Raw genomic sequence first — 25,575 nt, forward strand, 5'->3', positions numbered from 1 at the left:
TATAAAGTAATCCAGTAGGGGGCTCTGTGACGTCTAGAACTGCGGTTCAGATCTGCTGCTCAGATCTGCTGCCTCCGGGGGCCTGTACTACGAAGCGGGATTTGGGGTTAGCGAGGTAACTTCAGGTTTAACCCTGGGTTTTCAGGACTACGACGGTGGTTCACTTCTTACCGGGGTACATCGCCATGGTAACTTATGCTGAACCGCTAACCTGCTCCGGAGCAGGTTATGTTCGAGATACAGATCGCCGGGTGTAAAAGCACCGCCCACTGACCAATCAGCTCTCTTGGAAAATGACATGCCCTTTCGAAGAGAATCAGTGGAGTTTGGTGCGCGGATCGTGAGAGGATCCCTCCGAAGAGAACGCGTATTCAGGGACCACCAAAACCCCTTTGCTTTCCCTGATGAGTACCTGTATGAACGATCCAAAAAAAAAGGAAAAAAAGAAAAAAGAGGTGGAGGAGAAAATAAAAAATAAATCAATCAATGAATAAATAAAACAAATCATCACCCAAAATCCGATGTACAGTCAATCCAAAACGAATACCAATTAAATAAATAAATCAAGAAGAAATGAAAAAGAAGATGCATTTGTAAGGGGATAGCAAAAAAGGGATTTTCAATTTCGTCCCTCGAACATTCTGAGAAGTCACTTTAAAATACTAAATACCCCCCTCCTGAAAAAATAAAAAATTAAATAAAATAAATAAAAAAACCCAATTCTTTGGTACAGCATCAGCACAAGTTATCGGTCAACAACAATAGTTATAGAACCAATATATACAGACTGTCTCAGAAAATTAGAATATTGTGATTTTCTGTAATGCAAACACAAAAACAAAAAAAATTTCATACATTCTGGATTCATTACAAATCAACTGAAATATTGCAAGCCTTTTATTATTTTAATATTGCTGATCATGGTTTACAGTTTAAGATTAAGATTCCCAGAATATTCAAATATATGTTTATATCCCTATGAATTTACGCATTTATACAGTCAGCGATCTTTTGCCAGCTGTCTTTCCTGCATTTTGCAGCTGCAACTGTGTTGCTTTTTGCCTGTATTCTATGCCTATACTCATCATATTTCCGTAAAATTATTGTTTGCTCTTCGCTACTGAAATAAGCGGCTCTGACAGCGGACTTCTCCATGCTTGCGATTGGTCATGCGCTGAAAACACTGCCCCTTTTATGTGCACGCGCTCATATCCAGATTGGAAAAACCTGGGTCGATATACCGAGTTGATAACCGCTGTCGTGTGACCGCTTAGCGTGATTGCAATTGTCCCGCTTAGTGAATCTGGATAAGGAAAAGATATCCTGGATATGTTGAACTTGCTTCGTAGTACAGGCCCCGGGTCTGCAGCCATACCCTTCTCGTCTCTTTTGCCATAGAGCGCCGCTGTGCGTTCGCAAATGCTCACCGGGACTGTCCGGGAGCACAGTTGTCTATCACTTTGTATTGGCATTGTGGTCAGGGCGGATATATCGAACATACCCTTCCCCCACACACTCGCACTCACACATAAACAAACACACCCCCTTTTGAAGTTACCGCTGCATGCAGCCGCAGCTGCACACGATCTCAACGCGGACATTTCATTTAATGTCATTAAATAAAATAAAACGGTAACATGCTTTGCACGGGGATCGGGAGAAAGAGAAGGGAAGATGTCTGGAAACATTTTAGATACATTGACGTCGAAGATAAAACGGAATGCTTGATTTTAACGGACGGGGAGCAGTGCGGTCATACTTCAAGGTAAGGTCTAAAAATCAAGGTAAGCTAAGTTAATATAAAGTATGTTGCTGGTTGTTTACAACATTAAATCAACGTCGTGTTGTTGAGTGTACTGTCAGCTTAATGTTACTACAATAAAACCTACCCGAAAATAGTCTACTAGTTAGTGTGTGTGTGTGTGTGTGTGTGTGTGTGTGTGTGTGTGTGTGTGTGTGTGTGTGTGTGTGTGTGTGTGTGTGTGTGTGTGTGACCTTATGACATTATGAGCAAAGGCTTTGAAGTGCGACTGTTTTCATTCATTCACATGGTTTTTGTGCAGAAGTTCAAAGCCCCTCTAAGATTATTTTGTATAAATGCACACTACACACACCTGCACAAGAGGTCCATAAACACAAATAAATCCAAACATGGGGCATTTTGAATCACATGAAAGGTGCAGCCATAGAGAGAATCATAAACAAACTCCGGCTTTTTGTTGAGTCGTTTACACAGCTGCGACTGCAGCCAAAGTTTATAAAACCTGGCATTTAAAGGGTTAAATCTTTAAAAAAAAATCATGAATAGTTGATATCAATACTTAGGTCAGATATTGGTGAAAGAAATTAGCTCAATTAAAGTAGAATATATTATTAATGTATAATATGTTTTATAGCTACCTTATGAAAAGCGCATTTTTTGCGCTAAGGGGTCAGAGTGTAACAATTATTCAGACTGCAATTACATTTTTGTTTAAAGTAGGATAGTTTTGGATTGGAATGACATTGACTACGTTTACATGCAGTCAAAATTCGGGTTTTTACTAATATTCGGGTTTTAAATCTACAGTACACTCAACAACACAACGTTGATTTAATGTTCTAAACAACCAGCAAGATATACTGATGTCTAAAATAATTGTCAAACTAAAATTAGACTAAATTGTCAGACTAAAACTAGACTAAAATGCAAATAGTTTTTGTTGACTAAAACTAAACAAATAAATTCACGGTTTCATGGACTAAGACAAAGACTAAAATGCTCGACTTTTAGTCGACAAAAATGTGACTAAATAAAAAAAGGATGAGTTCGACTAAATATGACAAAAAATAACAACGGCGATTGAAACAGGACTAAGACTGAAACAAAATTAAAAAATAGCCGACAAGAACAACACTGTCCAGCATCTTCCACAGATTGGTGATGCTGGATTGATAGCGGATAATTTGGGACCCCTGTGTACTGGATTACGACTGAAAAAGTAGAATCGGTGCATCCCTACTGATAGGGCGTGATATCTTTTTTCATTTCCGAAAACTATATAAGTTCTAGTTCATAGCAACGCAAAAGGGAAGAGCAAGACAAATCCAACCTCCCCGTTTTGTGGTACAGTAAAGCAGGAAGATTTAAAGCTGATGCTAGAGATAAGGACAGGAAGGCTGGATAAGTCTACCCGGAGCTGCGTCTGACATACCGATCCCCTGCAACTCTGAATGACATGTTTTCAAACAAACCAACAGGGTGGTTTTTTTTCTTATTTCCCAGAGTTTATGAGTTGATAGTTGACTTCAGACATCAAAATATATGCTCTCAGACACAGCACAGTTTTTTTTGTTCATAATATTTCCCCTTTAAATCCCAAGTGGTGTTATTAGCCCAAATCTGAACTTGAAGTGCTGTCTCAGTTTATTACTGTGCTGCTCTGAGCCACAGTGCTAAAAGCCTAGGACACACTCAGGCTGTAGCCTGGAATCCAAATCACTGTTGTACTGCTCCTGTTTCTCCTGAAAAGATCAATTACCATATCTGAAATGTAAAAGGTCTGTCAAGAGCCAAAATATGAGTGCCATAAAGTAAACCATCAATGTGATCTTTCACGTCATTTTAAACTTGTTGACTTTAAGACTGAGTGGATTGTCCAAGAGGTATTAGAATAAATAAACAAATAAATACCCGCCAGTCAGAGTAAAGTTTGCACGGAAAACAGTACAAGGACACTACTGCATTTGTTGAGTAAAAGATGAAAAATCCACAATGCAAAAGCACAGACTAGACTGTGTCTATCAATGATTCATCACAACAATATTAAGGCTTATGATTTGTAGTCTGCAGTACACATTAAACATTCAAAAGCCTGGAAATGAAGGTATAAGCACGGCATTGAGTGAGATTAGCGCATCTCGTTCCTTGAGAACAGCAAGAGTGACCAGTAATATCAATGTCATCTCTCTCGCACATCTAGCAGCGCAATCAACGGCAGATTGGACAGCCAGAGAGATAATCAGTCGCCTTGACAATCACACAAACACGCAACTGTGCACATACATATAAAGACTTGATTAATATTGAATCTCACCTTTCCTGCGGCAGAGGCTCCTGGGTCCACAGAGAAGCTGCATGGGGACAGATGAATAGGACGGATTAATCAGAGGCAAACACAGGCGCACAATAACACGCGCACTGCTCGTTATATGCAAATACACGTGCATTCATATGTATATTGTGGACTGCTTTGTATTGGAAAAATCGTACTTTTTAAAAACCTAATTGAGCAAATGTAATGAACCCCTGCTGCATCCTGCAGTGCATGCAGTCTCTGAGCCATCTGACTGCATGCACATATGAAAAACTTAATGCCACGACAGTGTGCAATTATACTAAACTGGATCATAGATGATAATCATTTTTTTGTATTTAATTGGAATATGAACTGGACTGAACCGGACTGTATTTGATTAGCTGAACTGATTGAACTTCAGTGCTTCCTCTGGAGAAAATGTGTTGTGAACCGACTCTTTATAATAAAAATTGAACTACAATTGAACTATTAAGGCACTATAATGCGAGACAGAAGAACTGTCAAAGCACTCAGAAGTTGAAGATAACAAAATCATTCAAATTGCAAGTACGGTCCCCCTATGATCACAAATACACACTCACACACACACACACACACACGCACACACACACGCACACGCACACACACACACACACACACACGCACACACACGCACACGCACACGCACTTTTGCCAGTGAGGAAAAGAGGATTTAAAATATCTTGACTGACAGCTTTTCATCTTTGAGAGTAATTCTAATCTACAGTATCAGGGGATGATAAACGTAGAGCACTCAAGAGTTTTAGGTTTTCATCATGGCTTGTGTATTCCTTACAGGTGTAGAGGAAAGTGCAGTTCAGATTGGCGTTTTAACTGGAAATGGAAAGCTTTTGTGCTTTCAACTCATTCAATAATGTTAAAGATGTAAAATGTTGTCATTCTGATGCATAAACGAAAGGACTTTAAAACACATGTCAATTTTTTCCACAGCTGAGTGAAATAACTCAAGTCTCGACAGTAAACAACACAATTAACAACTCAAGTCCACGAATACACACGATGACTGCAACCATAATTTCCTTCTCAACCAGAGACGAGAACATAAATTAGTTTGAAAACTACCAACGTGCCAGATGAAATGACAAAAAAAAAACAAAAACAGCAGTCTGCTCTTGCTGCTGATGAGATTACTTTTATATAAAAATGGCAAACTATGTACAACACAGATGCTTGCAATTATGCACACTGTGGCATGTTTGTAAATGTTGAAATGCAGTGCTGTCAAATGTCAGGGTGAAGGCAACATTTGAAGAGTGAAACATAATTTAAAATCAAACAGAAAATACGATCTTTGTCTTCGTTGGGATGTCGGTATAAATTTTTGAGGGACACCACTTGTGCTTCCCGGGCCTTCTCGTTGCCTGACTAGCTTTGGCTTAGTTTGACAAAATATTTGTCAAACTGATCAAAGTGGGTGGAGAAGGGGAGGAAAAGAGATGGGAAAAGGAAGGTGGAATTAATCTTACCCAGACAAAGCGAATCGCACTGCCAACAAACGGGATAAATAACTAAGATCCAAACGATGGATCGGATGCTGACTCTGATGCACCATCCATCGCTATTTTCTTTTAATCCTGCAACTGTCAACCTATATATGGTGGGTTAGTGTTGAGGGTGCATATCTTGCAGCATATGTACGTTTTTTTGTTAATAGGTGAGCACGGAGGTGAAAGTGACCTACACCAGCACTCTTGACAGTCTAATCTAACAAACTAACAAGATTTGTCTAATCCAACAAACTTTATTCGGACCTAAGACAGATTCTGTCACTTCTGTCACTGAAATCACAAACAGTGAAGACGGACAAAAAAAACTGGAGATGGTGATGGGTGTTGTGTGATATTGATATTGCATTATTGTTTGTGTAGAATAGCGTTGTGTGTGTAAATGAGTGTATGATTTTTTGTGGATAGCACGTCCACCACAACCACAACCACCCACCACAGAACAAAGCTGTAGAATGTAAAGAATTGTATATGTTAAAATATAAAACAAACAGGTGAAGATCAGACAAAATGCTTCTGTCTCACAGCCTTTTTTTTTTTAGCTAAAAAATGGTTGGACTGAAATGGAGAGGCGCAGTTTAACTCAGCTCAACTCAGCTAAGTGGTCCTGTTCCTACAGAGGGATAACACTGTGATAAAAACGAGTACTCAACTAACAACCACCTGTTGTTTCCTTTCAGCTGTGTTTCTAGGAAACACTGCAATAACTGAGAAAAAAAAGATCTGTCACTGGAAAAATGACCAGAAAGTCACTGTGGATGTATTGTTAGGTTCAGAAGTGTTAGTCTTTAACATACCGGCCCTTCTCTTGCGAAAAATAAATAATAAAGATTCCAGATGTCCTCTGCTATATCTGAAAATACCAGAATATTAATGTCCAGTCATAGCTCACCTCGCCATGCTGCTGTTTGCCGAGCTCTCTGCAATCGACGAGCTGGTGATCCACTTGGTCTCTCCAACCACTGTCCTGGCGTGCGGTAGGCGACCTACGTCTTTTACCGTCATCATTAGGTGCCGTGACGACTTCAGGACCCTGACGGCCTCGTCGTGTGGGATACTCAGAAAGCTGTGGCCGTTCACCTCCAAGATCTGGTCACCAACCTGCGAGGAATGGGGGGGGGCAGAGAGGCACGGTGGGTGGGGATGAACAAGGCGGCCAGGACAGACCAGACAAAGACTGTTGCATGCACAGGTTTGAAGGTCATAGGTAGAGGTAGCAACAAATGGAGGTGGTGGAGATGTGTAAAATGTTAAATAAAGCAAAAGGGGGCCTTATTTAAAGTAGTGAGTTTCTTTAATTTTCATGTTGTTGAAAATAATAAAATACAAGATGAACACAGTGCACTCTCCTCACTGACACATTCAAGACCAAAACTATTTAATATGCAACCAAAATGGCTTTCACGGGTAATTTCACTTTGTATGAAAGTGCTTAGCCTGGAGAAAGTCGCAGAAGAAGAGCAATGATGGCCTTCTGTCTAAAATAATGAGCTCATGTACTGTAGCTTTAATAGGGGTGCAAAATTTGATTACTTTTCGAAGCTGGAAACTTTCCATGGGAATTAACAAGTATACTTTAATAAAAACAAGAAATATATGTGAATCAATGAAAATAAACTGGAAATCTGCTACAAAGCAGGTTAGTCAGTTAAAGGTATAGTCTGTAATCGTATTCAAAAACATTTATTGTTATACTGGGTGAAATGGTCCTTCCATCCTGAGAGTAGCCAGTGAATAATGTGTTCAGAAAAAGGAAAGAAAAAAATCCGACCTCTCTGACAGCTTTAATCCTGTAAAAACTCTGACCAATCTGTTTTTTGCGCACCGAATGGCACGGATTGGTCAGAGGACGGAGGATTGGCAGGGGGGAAAGAACCAATCAGATGCCTTCATTTTAAGTCCCGCCCACGCCCCCCTCTGTCCCATGCGCGCACTCGTCACGTCGAAAATCTTGCCGGAAAACTTCACACACTCGAGTCACGTTTGCTGAAGAATGGCGCAGAAAACGAGAAAAAGCAGCCAAAAATACCACCTCCCCAGTATGGGGGTCTGTGTTGATGGAGGCGTCTCCATCCCGGCGAGGGCGGAGAGCGCCGATGCGGCTGGTGGTGCGCTGCTGTAGGCTGTTGCCACGGCTACGCCGTAGGGTACGCCGTAGCCTAAGGCGTAGGGTACACGGCGACGTGCACAATTCTGCGTTGGTGTAACGCGGAACCTTAAATCAGCCTTCAGTGTGTACTCTGTGTGCTGTTCTGAACACTTCTGTGTTTCTTTTGCTGGGACGTCAGGTCCTTCCGCCGAGACACAACTTTTGCTGTACGCGTTCATATTTGTGTCTAAAAATGATGCGCAGTGCCCACCCAATCAGAAACAGTACAGATATTCTGTGATATTTTTTTATATTTATAAAAAAATAAAATTATAAAAAAATAAAGGATCCCCATAACTTTGATTGGGTGGGCAGGACGCACGTTTGGGTGGGCACAGCCCACCCCTGCCCCCTCCTAAACCGGCCTCGCTTACAGGTGAATGAGACATGGGGTAGTTTTGTTGAAAATGTGCTGTCCAAAATGTCCTGGAAAACTCGACTCCTGCAAATGCGCGTTCCCAAAGTTTGTGGGGACGTGGCTTTGGACGGAGCGCTGACGGGAGGGGGAGGAGGGGGCGGGGCTTAGAGGAGGTGCCTCTTTGAAATCTTGCTAGCTCTCCAACATTACTGACTATACCTTTAAATGGAACTTTAACGTAGCTGGAAAATAACTTCTTTTAGCATAATCTTGGTAGCAGAATCCTTCTGATGCTTGCGCTGGGCTGGTCTATTCTGGCTCCTGGGGGAGATATGGTGCTTCCCTGGCGTGGATGGTGGGGCATGCAGTGGTTTCCTGGTGTCAGTCGTCTCTTCTTGTGCATGGCCACAATAGCATTGCAAGTACATATACATATACATATATATATATATATGTACACTGGCAAAAAGTGCTAATCAAGGCACTAACCACTGATATAAAAAAACACAACCTAAGCTAAGATTCTGGGTGAATATATTTTATCTATGGTTTCAAAATGTATGTAACAATGGTCTGTGTTTATGAAGGTCTCTAGTTAGCCAGTATAACAAATATGATAGACGTATGCTAACAAACACCACTTCAGTGAGAATTGAGGAGGCTAGGTACCGTACCGCTAGCTAGTTCATTACGGTGATGCCATTTCACCATTCTGTTAGCATATAAAAACAATGGTTAACAAATGTTTCCTATATTTGCTAGCGAAAACTTCTTACGTAAATGTTTCTTCCTTTGCAGTCTTAAATTTGATCCCTCTGAGATGAATCAGAGACTCCTCCATGCTGGATCAAAACATAATTGACCCTTTGTCAAGCCCCGCCTCCACTCTCCTGTCCACTCCCATTGTAAAAACAGGGTTCTACATCACTTTATTTCTTAATATTGGACCAAAGAAAATCAACAGCAACTAGATATGAATAAAAATAAACACTTTGGGTACTGTGTAGTGAGTTTAAAAAAAAGGTTTTTGGTGAAAAGAAGATCTTTTTATTAGTTTAGCTAATAGCACGGTGGAAGGGTTGAACTGCGAGTCTGGCCGTCCACATAGCTTTAGCAGACATTTTTTGTAATTCATCATTGGTTTTGGGATGAAATGTATTCCTGTGATTCTCTCTGGGAAGCGGGTGGCACTTTTACCAGTGCCCCAAGCAGACCGCTTAACCATTGTAAGATAAATAAAGAAAAGGCTTTCTGGGTTGTTTTGGCAGTACGGATCGGATTTCTGCCAGTTTGGGGATAAAAATACGATGCACCCTCACTACACTGTGTGCAGTGTGTTCTGAAGTGTTCTTTGTTACTAATGCAAAGTCTAAAAAAAATAATCCACTGATTTAAATTTTGATACAAGGCAAGTAAAAACTACCCTTTTTTTATTGATGTAAACTAGTGATGTGCGGATCAATACTGAAATATTGATACTTCCGATACCAGGTCTGTATGCTCTAAAATCAATTCTCAAATGAAAATATCAATACTTTTGATACTTCAGTCATTTGTGGTAATGTATATCATGAACAGGAATACGGGGGAAAGTAACTACACTATTCAGATTTTGTCTAAATGACACGCTGCTGATGGGTTCTACTTTTTTTCATTTTCATTTTTATAGTAGTTCTTATTTTTGTTTATTATTCTTTTATTTATTGTAATGGTTTTATTATTTTACTTAGGATCTTTTTTAGTGGATGGAAACACCTTTGGAAACACCTTTTTTAAACACTCCGCTTTTTTTGTTGTTGTAATAGTTCGGCTATATTGTGAATGAGGCCGCTACCTCAGTATACTTCTGACTTTAAAATAAATAGTTAAATAAGTGACTCTGATGTCTTGTATTCTTAAGTTATCTAAAATAGTTATTTAAAATACACCAATTGTTTTAGATTTTCTGGCCACATTAGTTGTATTTGCATAATGTATCGGTATCGAATCGGTATCGCCTATACCAGCCTGAATTTTTCTCAATATCGGATCAGAAAAGAAATCGGTGGTATCGAACATCACTATTGTGAACGAGAGAGATGGCTGTTTTGTCCAACCAAAAATTCTGCCTCGGATGTAGCAACGGAGAATGATTTTATGAATGGATTACGGTATATGAACAAATGGCCTATTTGTTCATAGGCCGAATGTTATTGGCCAATGAACAAATGCTAGCTGTTAACACCATCTCTCTCTCTCTCTCTCTCTCTCTCTCTCTCTCTCTCTCTCTCTCTCTCTCCTCAGTGAGCCTTTAAAACACAAAATGCACCCTAAAAAGAGCTGATCAGCCACAACGGTATGATGAATAGGCAAAAAACTAATAAACAGCTAGTTAACTGCAGCAGAAGTGGAATGTCCATTGTAATCTTTTATTTCACAAATAACCATCAGGCTGACAGTGATGATGGGTGCCCTGAATGCAAAGAGGTTCTCTGGGTGACAGAATGAGAGTCATGAGGTTTCGCCATTTAAGAGCCTACCACTGACTCAATTAACTTTATCTGTCACTAAAGCTATGCAATAAATTGGCCACAGAGGACAGGCTCACCACTCTCCTTTTAAAAGAAAGCACAGAGTCACTGGTGTTTTAAATGACTTTGTCTGGCATTTAGACTTGAAGTAGTGTTTAGCATTTTGGAAAGAAAAAGAGAGGAAAAAAAAGAAAAATCTCCCCAAATGTCACTCTCTGTCTCTTCATTTTACTCTCATTTAAACTCTGCTCAGCCAAACACTGCAAACTATTATTAGCTGCATGAGTTATTGTACAACATTGCGTAGCTTTTCTGCATTGGCTTCTGCTCAAGTCAGCCAACATAGATAATGGATTAATATGTTCCAATTTATAAATAACAACCTGGACTGTGATACTTCATATACAGTTGAAATCAGACGTTTACTTACCGTATTTTCGCGACCATACGACGCGCCGTGTGGAAAGGTGCAGCCTCAGTTATGTGTGTCATTTCTGTATTTAACACACACACACACGGCGCACCGAACAAAAAGCCGCCGTCTACACACACATATGGCGCGCCGCCTTACAACAACACATACACAAGCATACAAGTGTGCGTATTTAAAAATAGAGCGGGAGCAAAACTGAGTTTGGTTGTGCTTTATTTAAGTCTTTATTTCAATCGTTATTGCATTAATCAAACCCATCGAAGTCCTCATCCTCCGTTTCTGCATGAAACAGCTGCGCTAAATCAACTGTGCCAGTCCCACTTTCCTCGCTGTCAGAGTCACTTTCCGTGCCGTGCGGCCCCTCAGAAATGATGCAGACCTTTTCGCTCGCAGCCTTACTTTGAACGGCCGGTTCACACCGATGTCCAGCGGTTGGAGTTCCTTTGTCAGACCTCCTGTCAGGACTTAGCCCGTCGGACTTCATCCGCAGCCCGATCGCACTGAGACCGGCTCGTGCCCATTGCCTGTCTCAGCGCGATCGGGCTGCGGATGAAGCCCGACGGGCTGAGTCCAGGAGAACAGCTCAGCGCGTGGGCGACGGGCACGAGCCGGGCGCGCTCCGACACTCCGACGCTCTGAACACTCAGCTGCAGCGCATTAGTTAATTTGTTTATGGGAGTTAAATAGAACGACTGCCAACAACTCGTTGCGAGTTCGTCCTGGCTATATTAGAGGGTATGGTTACTGTTATTTATTTATTTATTTACTTTTTTTAAATAACAGTAACCATACTCTCTAGCTATTCTCCTGGTCTCTCGCGATCGGGCTGCGGATGAGTCCTGACACCTCCCGGAATGACAGAAAGCGCAATGTTCATTTGTTTCACTTCCTTTTTCACATCGGCTGTGAGAGGAGCACGCATAGAGTCACAGATCAACAGCGATGGTGATGCGTGGAAAAAAACACTGGGTCGCCTTACATACAGTAGACCTGCCTCAGCCACTCATTCATCATCTCTTCATCCATCCAGCCCTTTTCATTTGCCTTAATAACTACGTTCGCAAATCACGCGCAAATCACGCGCCCATACTTCTCCCTTTAATTTCTCATGCTGGCCGCCTTACAATAACACACTTTTGAAAAAAAAAATAAGACGTTTATGGTCGCGAAAATACGGTATGCTTTAATAACACACACAACTGCTCTTACTCTCACGGTCAAATCAGACTACATTTTGAGTCAGTAAGGAATTAAAAACTATTTCTATTTACTAAATCACAGAATAATGACAGAATTTACAGATTTTTTTAGTATTTGGTAGCATTGCTTTTAAACTTTGTGACCTGGGTCCAATGTTTTGGGTCTCCTTCCACAAGCTTTTCCACAATAGTTTGCCAGCCTTTTCAGGTCTGGCTAAAAATTTTTCTACATAATCGAGATCATGTCTTTGGCAAATGTCTGCACAAAACATTTGCCTTCTTGTCCTTCAGCCACTTCCTAACTAATTTGGTGGTATGTTAAGCGTTACTGTCCATATTTGTGCTCAAGATTTAACTTTCTGGCTGAGATGTCTTCTCAGCCATCTTGAGATGTTGCTTCTACATGATGCCATCATGATGCCATCAGTTTTGTGAGGGACACAACATTACGCTGCCACGGCCATACTTCAATTATGGTATTCTCATCCTTGCAAGCCCCCCCTCAAATAAAACTATTTAAACATTTTATTTTCTTCATCGTCATACTTTTTGACTGATGTGTCCAATCTTTGGGCATTAGGCAACCCCTTCATTGATAAAAGAATACGTGTTGAAACTTTATTTTTCCCTAAATGTGGATTTATTCTTCTCATGGAAGAATACAAGGTTTTTGCAGAGACATGTTCGAGTCAGCGAAAGGCCTTGCTGCTCACTTCTGTAGGCCTATTATGTGGTACTTTTGATGTCGTCTATAGCAAATCCTTTTGAATTTCAACTTGTACTACTTTAAACACAGTAAAGTTCACAGAACCACACATTTTGGATTCAAGATATTAAACTGCCATAAAAAAAAGCTTTGAAGGTGTTGCACTAGCGAGAAATTACAGACCTCACATTCGTTCCGGATTTAGTTATTAATCTTAAAAAATCAAAACAACAAAATCCAGGCACTTACAAGAAAATTACATTTAAATAACTGCTCAAAGTAGTGGCTATTATACAGTAAATTAAATAGCTACTGTAAGATTAAAAATAGGGGTGTCAAAGTACCGCATTAGTTGCAATTAATTAATTACAAGCATATTAACACGTTTTTTAATCGCATAATCTATTTTTTAATCTCTAACTTTACTTTTTATGTTTGCGAGTTGCCTTTATTTTGAAATCTGTGTTTGTGCGGTGGGTTTCTTGTGCTTGAGTTGTGGGTGGAAAACAACGGCCAGTCACACCTTGAAGTGGATGTTGATTGGCTGTCCCTGTGTGTGGGCGTGGTTAGCTACGCTGGTAGACTCCCATGTAGCTGGACAAGTATGGAGGGAGCGGTGAGTAGCGGAGAAGAGAGGTGAAAATGGAGGAGCATGTGGAAGTTGTTGGTCCAGTGAATGGGGAATTTACATTTGTAAAACGCCCCGACAGCACCATTGATAAGTGATATGTGTTCAAGTTGAGCTACGCAAAGCTCTCGGTCGCGAGCGCAGCAACAGCTAACGTTAGCAGCAACGATGTTGTCACAGCAACGCTCCTCACCAAACTAAACTGGAGGAGAGCAGCCACGTCTGCGACACAGAGGCTGGTGAATGATCTTGCTATATATATATATATATATATATATATATATATATAATATATGTTATATATTTTGATCTGCCACAATAATGAATGAATTTAAAGGAAAACACCTCGAGTTGATGGCTTTTCTCAGTTTCTCAATTTTTAGGTGAGATTAATAAAGAGATGAATTAGATTAATTAATTGCAGATCCTAATGAATTAATCGCTCAATTTCTTTAATCGCTTGACAGCACTAATTAAAAAGTAACAATTCAAAGAAAGAAAAATAAAAAGATTTGCAGGTTCTTTTAAGTTTTTAGTGCTCGTACGAGTGCTGAATATTGGGGGGAATTACCACCAGTGTCATCCCAGGGATGAGGGAAGGCAGTGCTACAAGGCAAATCTGCTCCTAAAGGACATCTACATGGAGTTCAGTCAACTCAGCTAAACCTGCTTTAACAGCTTATTTAGCTTGGACCCAAATTGAGAGGACATGACATATTATACAAAAAAAGCAGATAAACAAAATACTGTTTTTCCTAGAGGCTTTGACAACATACTTGCTTGTTTTTTTTTTTTCCTCGTGTCAGAGTTATAAAGTTAAGGCATGACTTTTGCTGGTAAAAGTAGACATCGTCATAACATCAATCTGCTTCTAGGTTCATCCTCTCAGGCTCTTCTATAGGTAAATAACAAAACATCAACAATTGAGATAATACAGACTATTATTTCCCTTTTCTAATAATGAATTCATGATTCATGATTGCTTCAACTCACAATCTATTTATGGGGATTCCTGGAGGACTCATCACCTAAACCTTAGCCATTGCTCACTTTTCCCTTAATCTCAAACAAAACCTGCATTTACTTTATAATTTATGATGATATATCCCCACAATGTGACTGTATAATGAATTTAGCTCCCCATAATGTTAGTTATATCTAGATGACACATGCAAAAACACACAAACCCATGCATGTTCACACACACACGCGCACACACACACACACACACACACACACACACACACACACACACACACACACACACACACACACACACACACACACACACACACACACACACACACACACACACACACTCGTATGGTTAAAGGTGAGTCACTTGGTGCTGGCGTCATTCAGTTGCTGCTGACAGTTTTCCTTCCTCTTCCCTCATTCTCTCTCATTAATCCCCTTCCTTCATGTTCCTCTCTTCTCTCTCATTAGACCTATATTTGAGACTAGATGGACCCTGTCCTGACTTATAAGCCTTTCATTTTTCGTCGTTAATCTCTGTAGAACACCTGAGGAGTCGTTGCAATGCTGCATTCTGGGCAATTAAACAAGTCGTGCTAATGGTGTTTACAACTCAAGCGCCTCTCAGAGTCACCACTTAATACCAAGGCATTCTTCAGACGGAGAGAAAAACTGAATATAGATCAAATGATGGCAGAATAACACCACACACAATTTTACTGGAAGTTTCCCAATTAAAATAAAAACTACATCCCCAAAATGATGAACAAAGCAGCAGATGGCTGAGGGTACACTGGGACCATACAGGCTCAAGGAGAAAGACTTAAAAGAAATACAACTGAACAATGTGGAATCTCAGCTTTCGAGTGTCTTTCACAGGTTTTGCTCATGTCTATAATGGGACTTATGTTGAATCATTAAAAGATTAAAGTGTAAAATAAGCAAAAAGACCAAGGCTACGTAGTTCAGCTGAATAATTCTCTGATCCATAAAACATTATTGTTCTAAAAAAAAATGGGTGGGGGGGGTTCAAAAATACTCTCATCATTAATTACATATTTTGTCATTACCATAATTATGCAGACTGAAATGTATATACATTTAAAAGAAAAATTTCTCCTTGAATAGCCACCTGATTGTTGTGCAGGGGTTTGAGTGCCTGATTGATCCCAAGATCTATGTTGTCTGGAATAATTGCCCCTGGTGGGCTATTACATGGATTTGTATGGAGACAAAAAAAATAGAAAAAGAAAATCAAGAGCTCGTTATGCCTTGCCTGGACTAGGTCACAGGGGCCAAACCCTGAGGCATGCCTGAGGGAAGGATTCATTAACAACTGCCTGGCGGCTGTGCATTACCCATGGGGTCCAGCTGAGCTCAACCCTAAAAGGCAACATGGTTCACCCTCCTGTTGGCCCACCACCTGCAGGAGGGGCCGTATGGGCCAGGTGCCAAGTGGCTTGGGCAGCTGGCAGAGGCTTAGGCCTTGGCGATTTGATTGATAGTTCCTGGCGGATCTGGACCCAAACAACTTGAGAGAGAGTGACTGGACCTTGTTTATCTCTGCTCAATAGTGGCAGGACTCGGTGTTGCATGAAGTCCCTCCTAAGCTTGTCAAGGCTCTGGATATTTTAGGGCTGTCTTGGTTGACACCAATATTGCATAGATGTTGGGGCAGTCCTTCTGGATTGGCCTCCCCTTTAAGGTCTATGCAGGGCAGCTGGAGGAGAGAGTCCGGTCAATATTTAAGGCTTAGACACAGGAGGAACAAAGCATGTTCTTTCCTGGCTGTGAAACACTGGACCGGCTCTCACTAGGGCCCTTCGCCTGGGTCGTTAAGGGTATGGGAATTTGCCTAAACGCTCCACAGACACCATGTGATCTTAGAGATTCAACTGCCCCCCCCTGGGTATCCTGTGGGAGGTACTCATGGAGTACAAGGTCATGGGCCTGTTGCACTGTCCATTAAGTCCCTGTACCAGTAGGATTTTGGAGTAGATTTGATGCTCGTCCACACAGATAAATGCCAAATGAGGTGGTTTGGGATTCTGGTTACAATGCCTCTTGGATGCTAACCTGGAAAAGTGTTTCGGACGTGTCCAACTGGTGAAGGTAGAGGCAGATCCAGAGCATGCTGTTAAGTGAAAGTTAATGGATGGGATGGATAGATGGATTAATGAAAAACCTCAGTTCCAGCCCTTTTTTATTTTACTGTCATCATTGGAGCCAAGCACCTCATGATGTCAGTGGATCTGTGAGACCCCATACATACGATGTCACCACATTAACGTCAGCACTAGTAGAACGTGCAATAAATTCATCATCAGCCTGATTAGCCTATAAACTTTGCAAAATAATAAAATTAGGAAATGCATAAAGCCTGTAATATAAATGACAAACAAATAGGCAGTAAAAAGATTCATCTAATCTCGACTCTAACATATCTTTTTCTCTACCCCGTTCTGACTTGCAAATACACTTAAACAAAGAGGCTTTTTTCATTTGTTGACAGATTTAAATGCAAAGAAGCACAGCACATGGTAAGCAGTAAGTGATGAATCATGCCCCACGTATTTTTTATCTCACTATCTAAAATCTGTTCTGGCTTCTTCTCAGCTCCCTTTTTTTCTTGCTTTTCCAAAGGCAATGCTGTGATCCCAGGAAGATTAGTTTAATAAAATAAGCCTTTCTTTAAACATTCTTTCACTTTAATTTTTAATTGATGAGCTTAGAAAAATGTGGCATATGTAAGTATTCTCCAAAGGAATTGTTGGCTGATGACATTTCCTTTACTTAATGAATTTTCAGATTCTTTGAACCTTGTGTGTTAAGAATAGCCATGAACTTCTCAAGCCAAGTGACTCAAAATGAAGGCTAAATGATCTCTTCAAAACAGGGAAAGACTGAGATTGAGTGCTTCCAATGAGATTTTCTATTCTTGTTAATTTAATTAAGAAATGGCAGTAAAGGTGAAGATAAAGAGCAAAAATAACAAAGAATGTACCTCTAGAATACCTTTAAAGGGACTGTAGAATTTTTTAGCTGAGTGAGAGCCCAATACAAAGTTGTTGTCTGAAGTTTGCGTGGGCAGCCGATAAGCCATTTTCAAAAGAAGTTTTGAGCATTGAAAAAGCCCCATCCCCAACCAAAAACCCATCAGAAAAAGTTTGTATGGAATGGAAGGCGCTAAAGTCACAGAAATGTTCACATGTATTTTGATTCTCATTTCTAGACAGCCAGTATGAACCCAAGATATTTGCAGCTTCTCTTTTAAACTTAATTTAATTTGTTTTTTTTTTTTTTTACATTTTAGGTCTACAACATAATCCACGCATGTAATGAGGTTTCTCCAAAAATCGGGAGAGAATTGACACTTTTCCCAGCGTGTGTGAGAGGGGAAAAAAAAAATCATTGAAATGTTTAAAATCATTTCTCAAAAAAAAAAAAAAAACATTCAAGGAATCAGGAGACATTTCAGCGTGTAAAGGGCAACGCATCCTGCAAATGCAGGTAGAGGTTAAACTTCAGTGCGAATCCAGGTTGATGTTAAAAACACTGGAGGAATTACAGAACATGATCCTCACAATGCTGCCTTCTTTGTCCAGATTTATTTATTTATTTATTTAAAAGGGACAACGCACATTGGTTGACATGAGTTCATCATGTAAATGTGCCAGATTTAGCCATACAGGCTAATTTACATCTGCAGTCCCTGGCAGGTTGATGGCATATGTAAAAACACACACTAAAACCTTAAAACACAGAGTACAAACAATTAGTAAAACCATGACACTCCGAATAATGACAGACAACATAAAAGAATTATAGTGCACAAACACATTAGCTCACATAAAAGCACATAAACACAAACAGGTATAAAAACAATAAACTGAGCCCTATACCAGATTATGACAGGATGTTTGATTGTCTAGTAACCACTGTTTTACGTTTTTAGAGAATGAATGAAGAGATGTGATGTTTCTTAGTTGTACGGGTATAGTGTTCCAAGTACAAGCTGCTCGACTAGCAGCTTGTACTTGAATTGAAGCAAATGAATAACCGCAACCCCATGACATTAACCAACTGCAGTAGGTCAGCCTGATTACTTTATGAGTTATTTAATTACAAGGTATAACCTGCACATTCTGCATTTACAACAGTACTAGACAAAAGTATCTGGATAATGCATGTGCACCATTAACACTAATGCCTCACAGACACACTATTACACTTCTGTTGTCCTAGTCAGTCCAATTGATGTACTACCTTTAATGATTTACCTGACTTAATGAACGTTATTGATGAACAGTATGGATCAGTCTCAGCTCAGGGCTGAACAGTGGAACTACCTTAAAAGGAACCCTGGCTATTAAGACATGTAGGTCTTAAAAGATAAATGTTGGTATCAATTATAACAATGTGATATAAAAAACCTTGTTGATGTCTTCGTTTTTATAAAATTTGAAAATATAATTTAACATGTAGGTCGCCATTGTTGTTTACATTCTGGGTAGTGACGTCAGACGGTGGCACCTGCTAACCCCCGTACACTGTTTTGACACCCAGAAACAGATGAAAACACAGCTAAACAGGTGACGGCGCAACAGAAACACAGATCAAAACACAGCTAAACATTAAGGTGACGTCGCACCTACAAAAAAGTAAAAAAAAAAAAAAAAAAGTACAGCACCATAAAGCATGAACTATAAAAACACCATAAAACTCAGATAGACTAACAGACCACACGTTTCAACTAGCAGATAGCCGATGCTACAATAAAAACCCCAGCCAGATCTGGCGTCATTAAATTAAATAAAGATGTTCTTGCCTATTTGACGCGAAGTCTGCGCCTCCCGTTTCGTCAAAGTCCCGGGCCAGTCCCCTCAGCCTCTGGGCTGTCATCAAACGGTAAACCAGCACCGAAGCCGGTTTTAGGGGGGGCAGGGGTGGGCTATGCCAAACCCAAACGTGCCTCCTGCCCACCGGCGTCTCCATCCCGGCGAGAGCGGAGAGCGGAGAGCGGATGGCGGAGCGCTGCAGGCTCATAGAGCCACGGCTACGCCGACTACGGCTACGTAGGCTCCTGCGTAGACGGCGTAGCCTACGCCATCTACGCAGGAGCCTACGCCGTTGACGCCGTAGCCTAATGCACTGGTAAGATGCGCACGACTTTGATCATTTTTGCAGATCTCCCGTGCATCACAGAACTTTGATCCAGTTTGCCTGAACCGAGACGTCTTATGGGCTCCCTCGTCAGCCTCCACGGCCGGGAGAGTGCTGCTCATCTATGTTTTGGATAGCTGTCCCAGTTAAACTAACGCGGCTTATCTTCCCAGAGCCACCGTTGTACGTCATCGCCCCCAGAATGCATTGCGCAGGTAAAACATGGCGCCTCCCGCAGGTCAAAATATGTGATAAACATTGTAGATTTTTAAAGCAATTAGATTATTTTACGTGTTTCTAACAACATATTTTAGTATAAGAGAACAATTGTGGCTAATTAGGGACTACAAGTCTTAATAACCAGGGTTCCTTTTAAGAATATGGCTTTACAAAGTTCTTTGGCAATTTTTCACTTAAATGCTCGTGATGATTAAACACCTAAAAGTTAACCTCCGGATAAATATTATGTTTGGACTTTTTTCTGATGAAGATGATTTTGAAATGGATTAGAAATAATAAAAGCATTCTTGGATCTGTGGATACACCCGCGCCTCTCCCTCTTACTACACCTACGCTTCTGTCATTCTTTACCTTTAGCCTTCAACTGAGACGTTTTACAAGCACAGATACGTCTATTTTTCCTAGATATTAGTAATTACTACAGAAATCACTTTTTGGCAAGGCATTATTCAAAGCAATGTGACAAGATGCTGATAGATTCCAATCAGAGTTTGCTTTCTCCAGTGACACAGACGTGTTGCAGCTGGGAACTTTGAGCTGCATTGCAGGAAAAACATGGTTCTGCAAACGTCATGGGGGAAACAGCACACCATGGGGGTTGCGAGTGTCAAGGAGAGGAGCGTACAACTGGGATGGATTTGACCACAGGAAACACGAATAAACATAAAACAGCCTGGAAAGAACTAGAGCAGTTGTAAAAGAGGATAAAACAAAACTGCAGTTCTGTTTGAATTTTTCTGCGTGAGTTTGGATTATTTACCCCCTGTATTGTAGACACAGATGGTCGATTGAAGGTGCTGCTGCTCTACTAATGTGATGCTCTGCCCACGCTGTGAAAACAAAGTGTTAAAAACACACACAAGACCCATTTGAAGGAATACTGTAGTTCACACATGGGTGTTCTTTGGGCTGCATTGAATACTTATATTTCAACTTAAAGCTTATCCCAAGCAAAATGTGAGAATGTATTTGTTAAAGTTGTATACAAACTAAGGTAATCTCTCAGTGACTAATAGCTGGTAGGCTTTTGAATTGCAAATAATCAAATTAAAGTTTGTGGAAGAACTGATGTGTGAAAGTGTAGACAGTAGATTTATCTCAAGCTCACTGGAAATGTTAAAACTTTTATTAGACCCTGTGGCTCAGGCATTATTATCTGTGCAGCAATTAACAAGTCAGTCCTTGATTCTTTTTATTATTTCAACAGTCTTATTTTATTATTCATATCTCTCTGTTTCACGGCACATTCAGCTGGAGTGCTTAATCTTGCAATGTCTTAATCATGTCTAATTTTCTTTTATTCAGCACCCCCTCTTCCATTTTAATCCACATGTCCCACTATTTCTAGTGCCAGTTCTGACTATCTAGATCTTCTACACACAATCTTTCTTTCAACAATCTTTTGCTGTTTCCTCATATCACAGGTACACTCCTCTGACTTCTTTCAGCCCGATTAACAGGCTTAACTGCAGACAGTAAGAGGTTCCTCTCATCCATCTGCCTCTATAAATCGTGTTCAATCATGCTGCTTTTTTTCCCCCTTGGATAAAGCTGAAATTGTTAAAGCTGCACGGTTCGAGCACTTGCCCTGGCAAGGTCCTCAAAACTCCTTACATGCAGAATATTCTACATAATTTAAGTTTCACATGTTCTCAGAAGGTAGGACATTTTCTGTCAGGAATATATTGAGTAGTCTTCAGGAGTCCAGAAGCCTGATGGTTTGTCGGTACAACTGTCTCTGAACCCGTTGGTCGTTGTGTGGATGCTTCTGAACCATCTCCCAGAAGGTAGTAGCGTGAACAGCTGGAAACTTGGATGACTGGAGTCAGAGAGGAGCCTTCTGGCCTTCCTCCTACAGCGCTGGTTGTAAATGTCCTGGATGGTTGGCAACTCTGACCTGGTGATGTGCTGAACTGATTTTACCACCCACAGCAGTGCTTTGTGTTCGAGAATGGTACAGCCGCTGTACCAGGCCATGATGTTCCCATCCAAGGCTCTCTCGATAGTATCTTGGTGTCTATGCCAAACCTTCTAAGTCACTGCAGCAAGAAGAGATATAATCTCGCTGACCTGATGATTATGTTAGTATGATGTGACTAGCTAAGATCCTCAGTGATATTTATCCACAGGAACCTGAAGAAGCTGACTTTCGTTGCTGCTGCTCCCTCTACGTGAAAGGGGTGTATTCTCCTCTCTGTAGCCTCCTGAAGTACACGATCAGCTCTTTAGTCTTGACGTTGGGCAAGAGGTTGTTGGCTTTGCACCACGAAGTAAGTGCTGCTAGTGGTGTTGTCTAAAAACTTGATGGTCATGGCAGAGCTGTGCGTGGAGCTACAGTCACAAGTGTACAGAGAGAAAAGGAGGGGGCTGAGGATACAGCCCTGGGGTCAGTGTGGAGGAAGTGACACTACCAATCTGCACAGGCCGTGGCCTGTTTGATAAGAAGTCCAGGATTCATCTGCACAGTGATGGACAAATGTGCACATCCCTGAGCTTTGTAACAAGTGTGGATGCTGGAATGCAGGTAAAAACTGAACTGAAATCCAAAAACAGCATTCACATGTAACTGTTCGTCTGTTTCAGGTGAGAGAGAGCAATGTGGAGTACGAATGCCACAGCATCATCTGTGGATCTGTTCGGCCTGAAAGAAAACTGGAGCGGGTCATGTGTATCTGCGAGATGATGTGATGTGAGCTTTGATTAGACTTTCAAAGCACGAGCATGATGGTGGGGATGAGTGCATTGGGGCGATAGTCATTTAATCACCTCACATACTGCTTTGGGACAGGGGTTATTTTTGTTTTCTTGAGACAAGCGGGGACTACAGACCGTTGCAGGGAAAGATTTAAAATATCTGTGAAGACTTCTGCCAACACGTTGGCAAATGGATTGAAAACTCTACCAGGAATGTTGTCCGGACCAAGAACTTTCTGGGCATTCACCTTTTTTAAGGAATTTGCCCCCATGTGTCTGGGTCAGTCATCCTGGTCCAGAGGCACTGCCAGCTTGCTATTTCTGTCAAAACATGCATAGAAAGAGTTCAGGTCCTCAGCCAGAGAAGCAGACATCTCCCTAATGCTTATGTTTTTTCCTCTCACAATCAGTGATGCTTGTGAGACCTTTCCACATGTCCTTGGTGTAAGAGCCTCTGTAACAAGACTCAATCTTGTCGCCACTTTGACTTTTAGTAATATTGATAATTTTCTTCAGCTCATATCGTGTTTTTGTGTACTCACCGAGGGTAACAAAGTGGAAAGCTGCTGCCTGTGCTCTGAGTGCTGAGCGGACCGCTCCGTTAAAGCACGGCTTCTGGTTGGAATAAATCTATGTGGTAACTCTCAGTACAAGGTCGTCAATACATTAGTTAATGTATCCCGTTTTGTGCTCTATGTAGTCCTCAATGTTGTTGCCATCAGTGGCCCGGAAAATGTCCCAGTGGAGTCATGCATGGTGGTGTCCGATTGGTTCGTCCGACACGTGTCACCAGCTGTTCGTGCTTCAGTCTCTGCCTGTAAGAGGGCAGCAGCAGGACCAAGGAGTGATCTGATATGCTGATATGGTGGAAGGGGAGCTTTGTTGAGTGTAAAAATGGTTCCAACAACGGTGTTTTAATGTCCACACACCACACATTCACCATAATGCATATACCACCTCCTTTCCTTTTACCCAACTCGGTTGTGCAGTCCCACCTGGATGGAAAAAGCCATTCCCAGGGAGACGGAAGAATCTGGTAATGTGGGTCAAGCCACATCTCTGAAGACAAGGTCATCGCAGTACTTGGTGTCTAGTTGGAAGGCCAGTTTCGCTCTTTGCTCATACATTTTGTTTTTCAATGGATTGGACATTAGCCAAGAGAACATCTGGAAGGACGATGTTGCTTTCTCTTCAGCCTGACCAGGATCCTGGCGCGTTTGCCTCTCTAATCCCGATGGCATTTTATATCCGGAAACACAGGTAATTCCATTCTAGACATACCAAATACTGGGTCAAAAGTGCTTGGATACTTTCTAAAGTATTTAGTACTTGATTACATTACATTACTTGAAAGCAAGACAAGAAAAAACTAGAAAAATTAAAAAGTGAGGGCTGCCCTCATCTTCAGTGCCACTTTTCACGCAGAAACACACACAAGCATGCGAATATGCACACATCATATGTAGCTTTTGAGTTCTTGGTGATATTGATATAAGCTTAATGATTATATTCATCTTTCTGCTGAGAAGCTTTGGCCTATTTGTTAAAATGCAATAATGTTAGAGCTTTTTTAGTTGCTTATGGGGAAGCCCTTTCATGTATTTTCAGTCTGTGTAACTTAAAGTGCCGCTTAAATTGTCACTGAACGTCACTTAAGATAATTCAAGCACAGTCCAGAGTAAATATTTGATTTGATGGTTAAAATGACATCATCATGTCATCTTCTCGTCAAATTCTGTCGTCGTCGTCCTTTATTCATGTCAGTGAGTACATATATTTAGGTGAATATGAAATAAATTTTGTTCGTAAAACAAATGACTTCATGTAGACTGTGCTGACTAGAATGAGACATATATAAATAGTTAGAGGCTTTTTCAGATTTGACAGTCTTCTTGGCTACAGCTATATCCTTCTATAAATGACTCCTTCAAGACGCTTAATTACTGACATATACTTTGATGAATGTGTCATGTCAGCACTGTCAAACCTGACCTGACTCTAAAGCTTACTTTTAAAGAACAGACTGATTTTCTTCCCAGACCTGCAGTCAGAGAAGTCTGTTATGTCAAAAATATGGTATAAACTAGGGGTGTCACGGTACACACAAGTCACGGTTTGGTACGTACCTCGGTTTAGGGGTCACGGTTCGGTACGGGTTCGGTACAACGGGAAAAAAAATACAAAAAGTCCCAAATGTATAAGACAAGTTTTTTCTTCCTTTATTTTGATCATAGCATTTGAAAGTTAAAGTTTGTTCAATTGGCTACAAAACTAAAAAGCATCTCTTATTAAAGTGTAAAATAAATAGAATAAAACATTTAATTTGTGCATTAGTGTTTTTAATTTTACCACGGACTGGTTTATGTGAGCGCGGGATGGGACATTGTAACGAGGCTCGAGCACTTTTAATAAATACTTGAACCCGGGCTCCTCTACTGCTGCATATGGGCAGAGCCGTCTGGGGGCGGAGCATTCTCCATGGGCCTTATGATAGTCATTTTAACGTTCAACAACATCATCCTACCCATCAAACTACATTTATTCTCACTTTTATTGAGCCAAGCCTATAGGCCTATGCTGCAGAAAGCAGAGTAAAGTCACAAACTTGTTCAGAAGAACACACACACACACACACACACACACACACACACACACACACACACACACACACACACACACACACACACACACACACACCGGCCTGACAGCTGTCAATCACATGGCGCTGAAAACTCAGATAGTCACTCACTGACTCAGTTCCATCTTTGATACAGCTTAAATACAAAAAAACATAACTGGTCTAAAATTACACAATCTATTTAGATAGATAGACACAGCGGTCTATAACATCATTTCTGAGCTCTATAACAGAGAATAGACTCGGCGGTCTCGTTGAC

General features: G+C 40.9%; 1 protein-coding gene across 3 annotated transcripts in view; it reads right to left on the reverse strand.

Annotated features, from left to right (window-relative positions):
* Positions 1-25,575, reverse strand: part of whrna (whirlin a) — a 210,592-nt gene that overhangs the window by 52,309 nt on the left and 132,708 nt on the right. For all 3 annotated transcript variants that reach the window (XM_061734475.1, XM_061734476.1, XM_061734474.1), the window contains exons 4-5: positions 6,516-6,724; positions 4,077-4,113 (exon numbers count right to left, since the gene is read on the reverse strand). In XM_061734475.1, coding sequence (XP_061590459.1) covers positions 4,077-4,113; positions 6,516-6,724 — 246 coding nt within the window. The remainder of the gene's footprint in view (positions 1-4,076; positions 4,114-6,515; positions 6,725-25,575) is intronic.

Source organism: Cololabis saira, chromosome 11 (genome assembly GCF_033807715.1).
Source record: "Cololabis saira isolate AMF1-May2022 chromosome 11, fColSai1.1, whole genome shotgun sequence".
Lineage (NCBI taxonomy): Eukaryota > Metazoa > Chordata > Actinopteri > Beloniformes > Belonidae > Cololabis > Cololabis saira.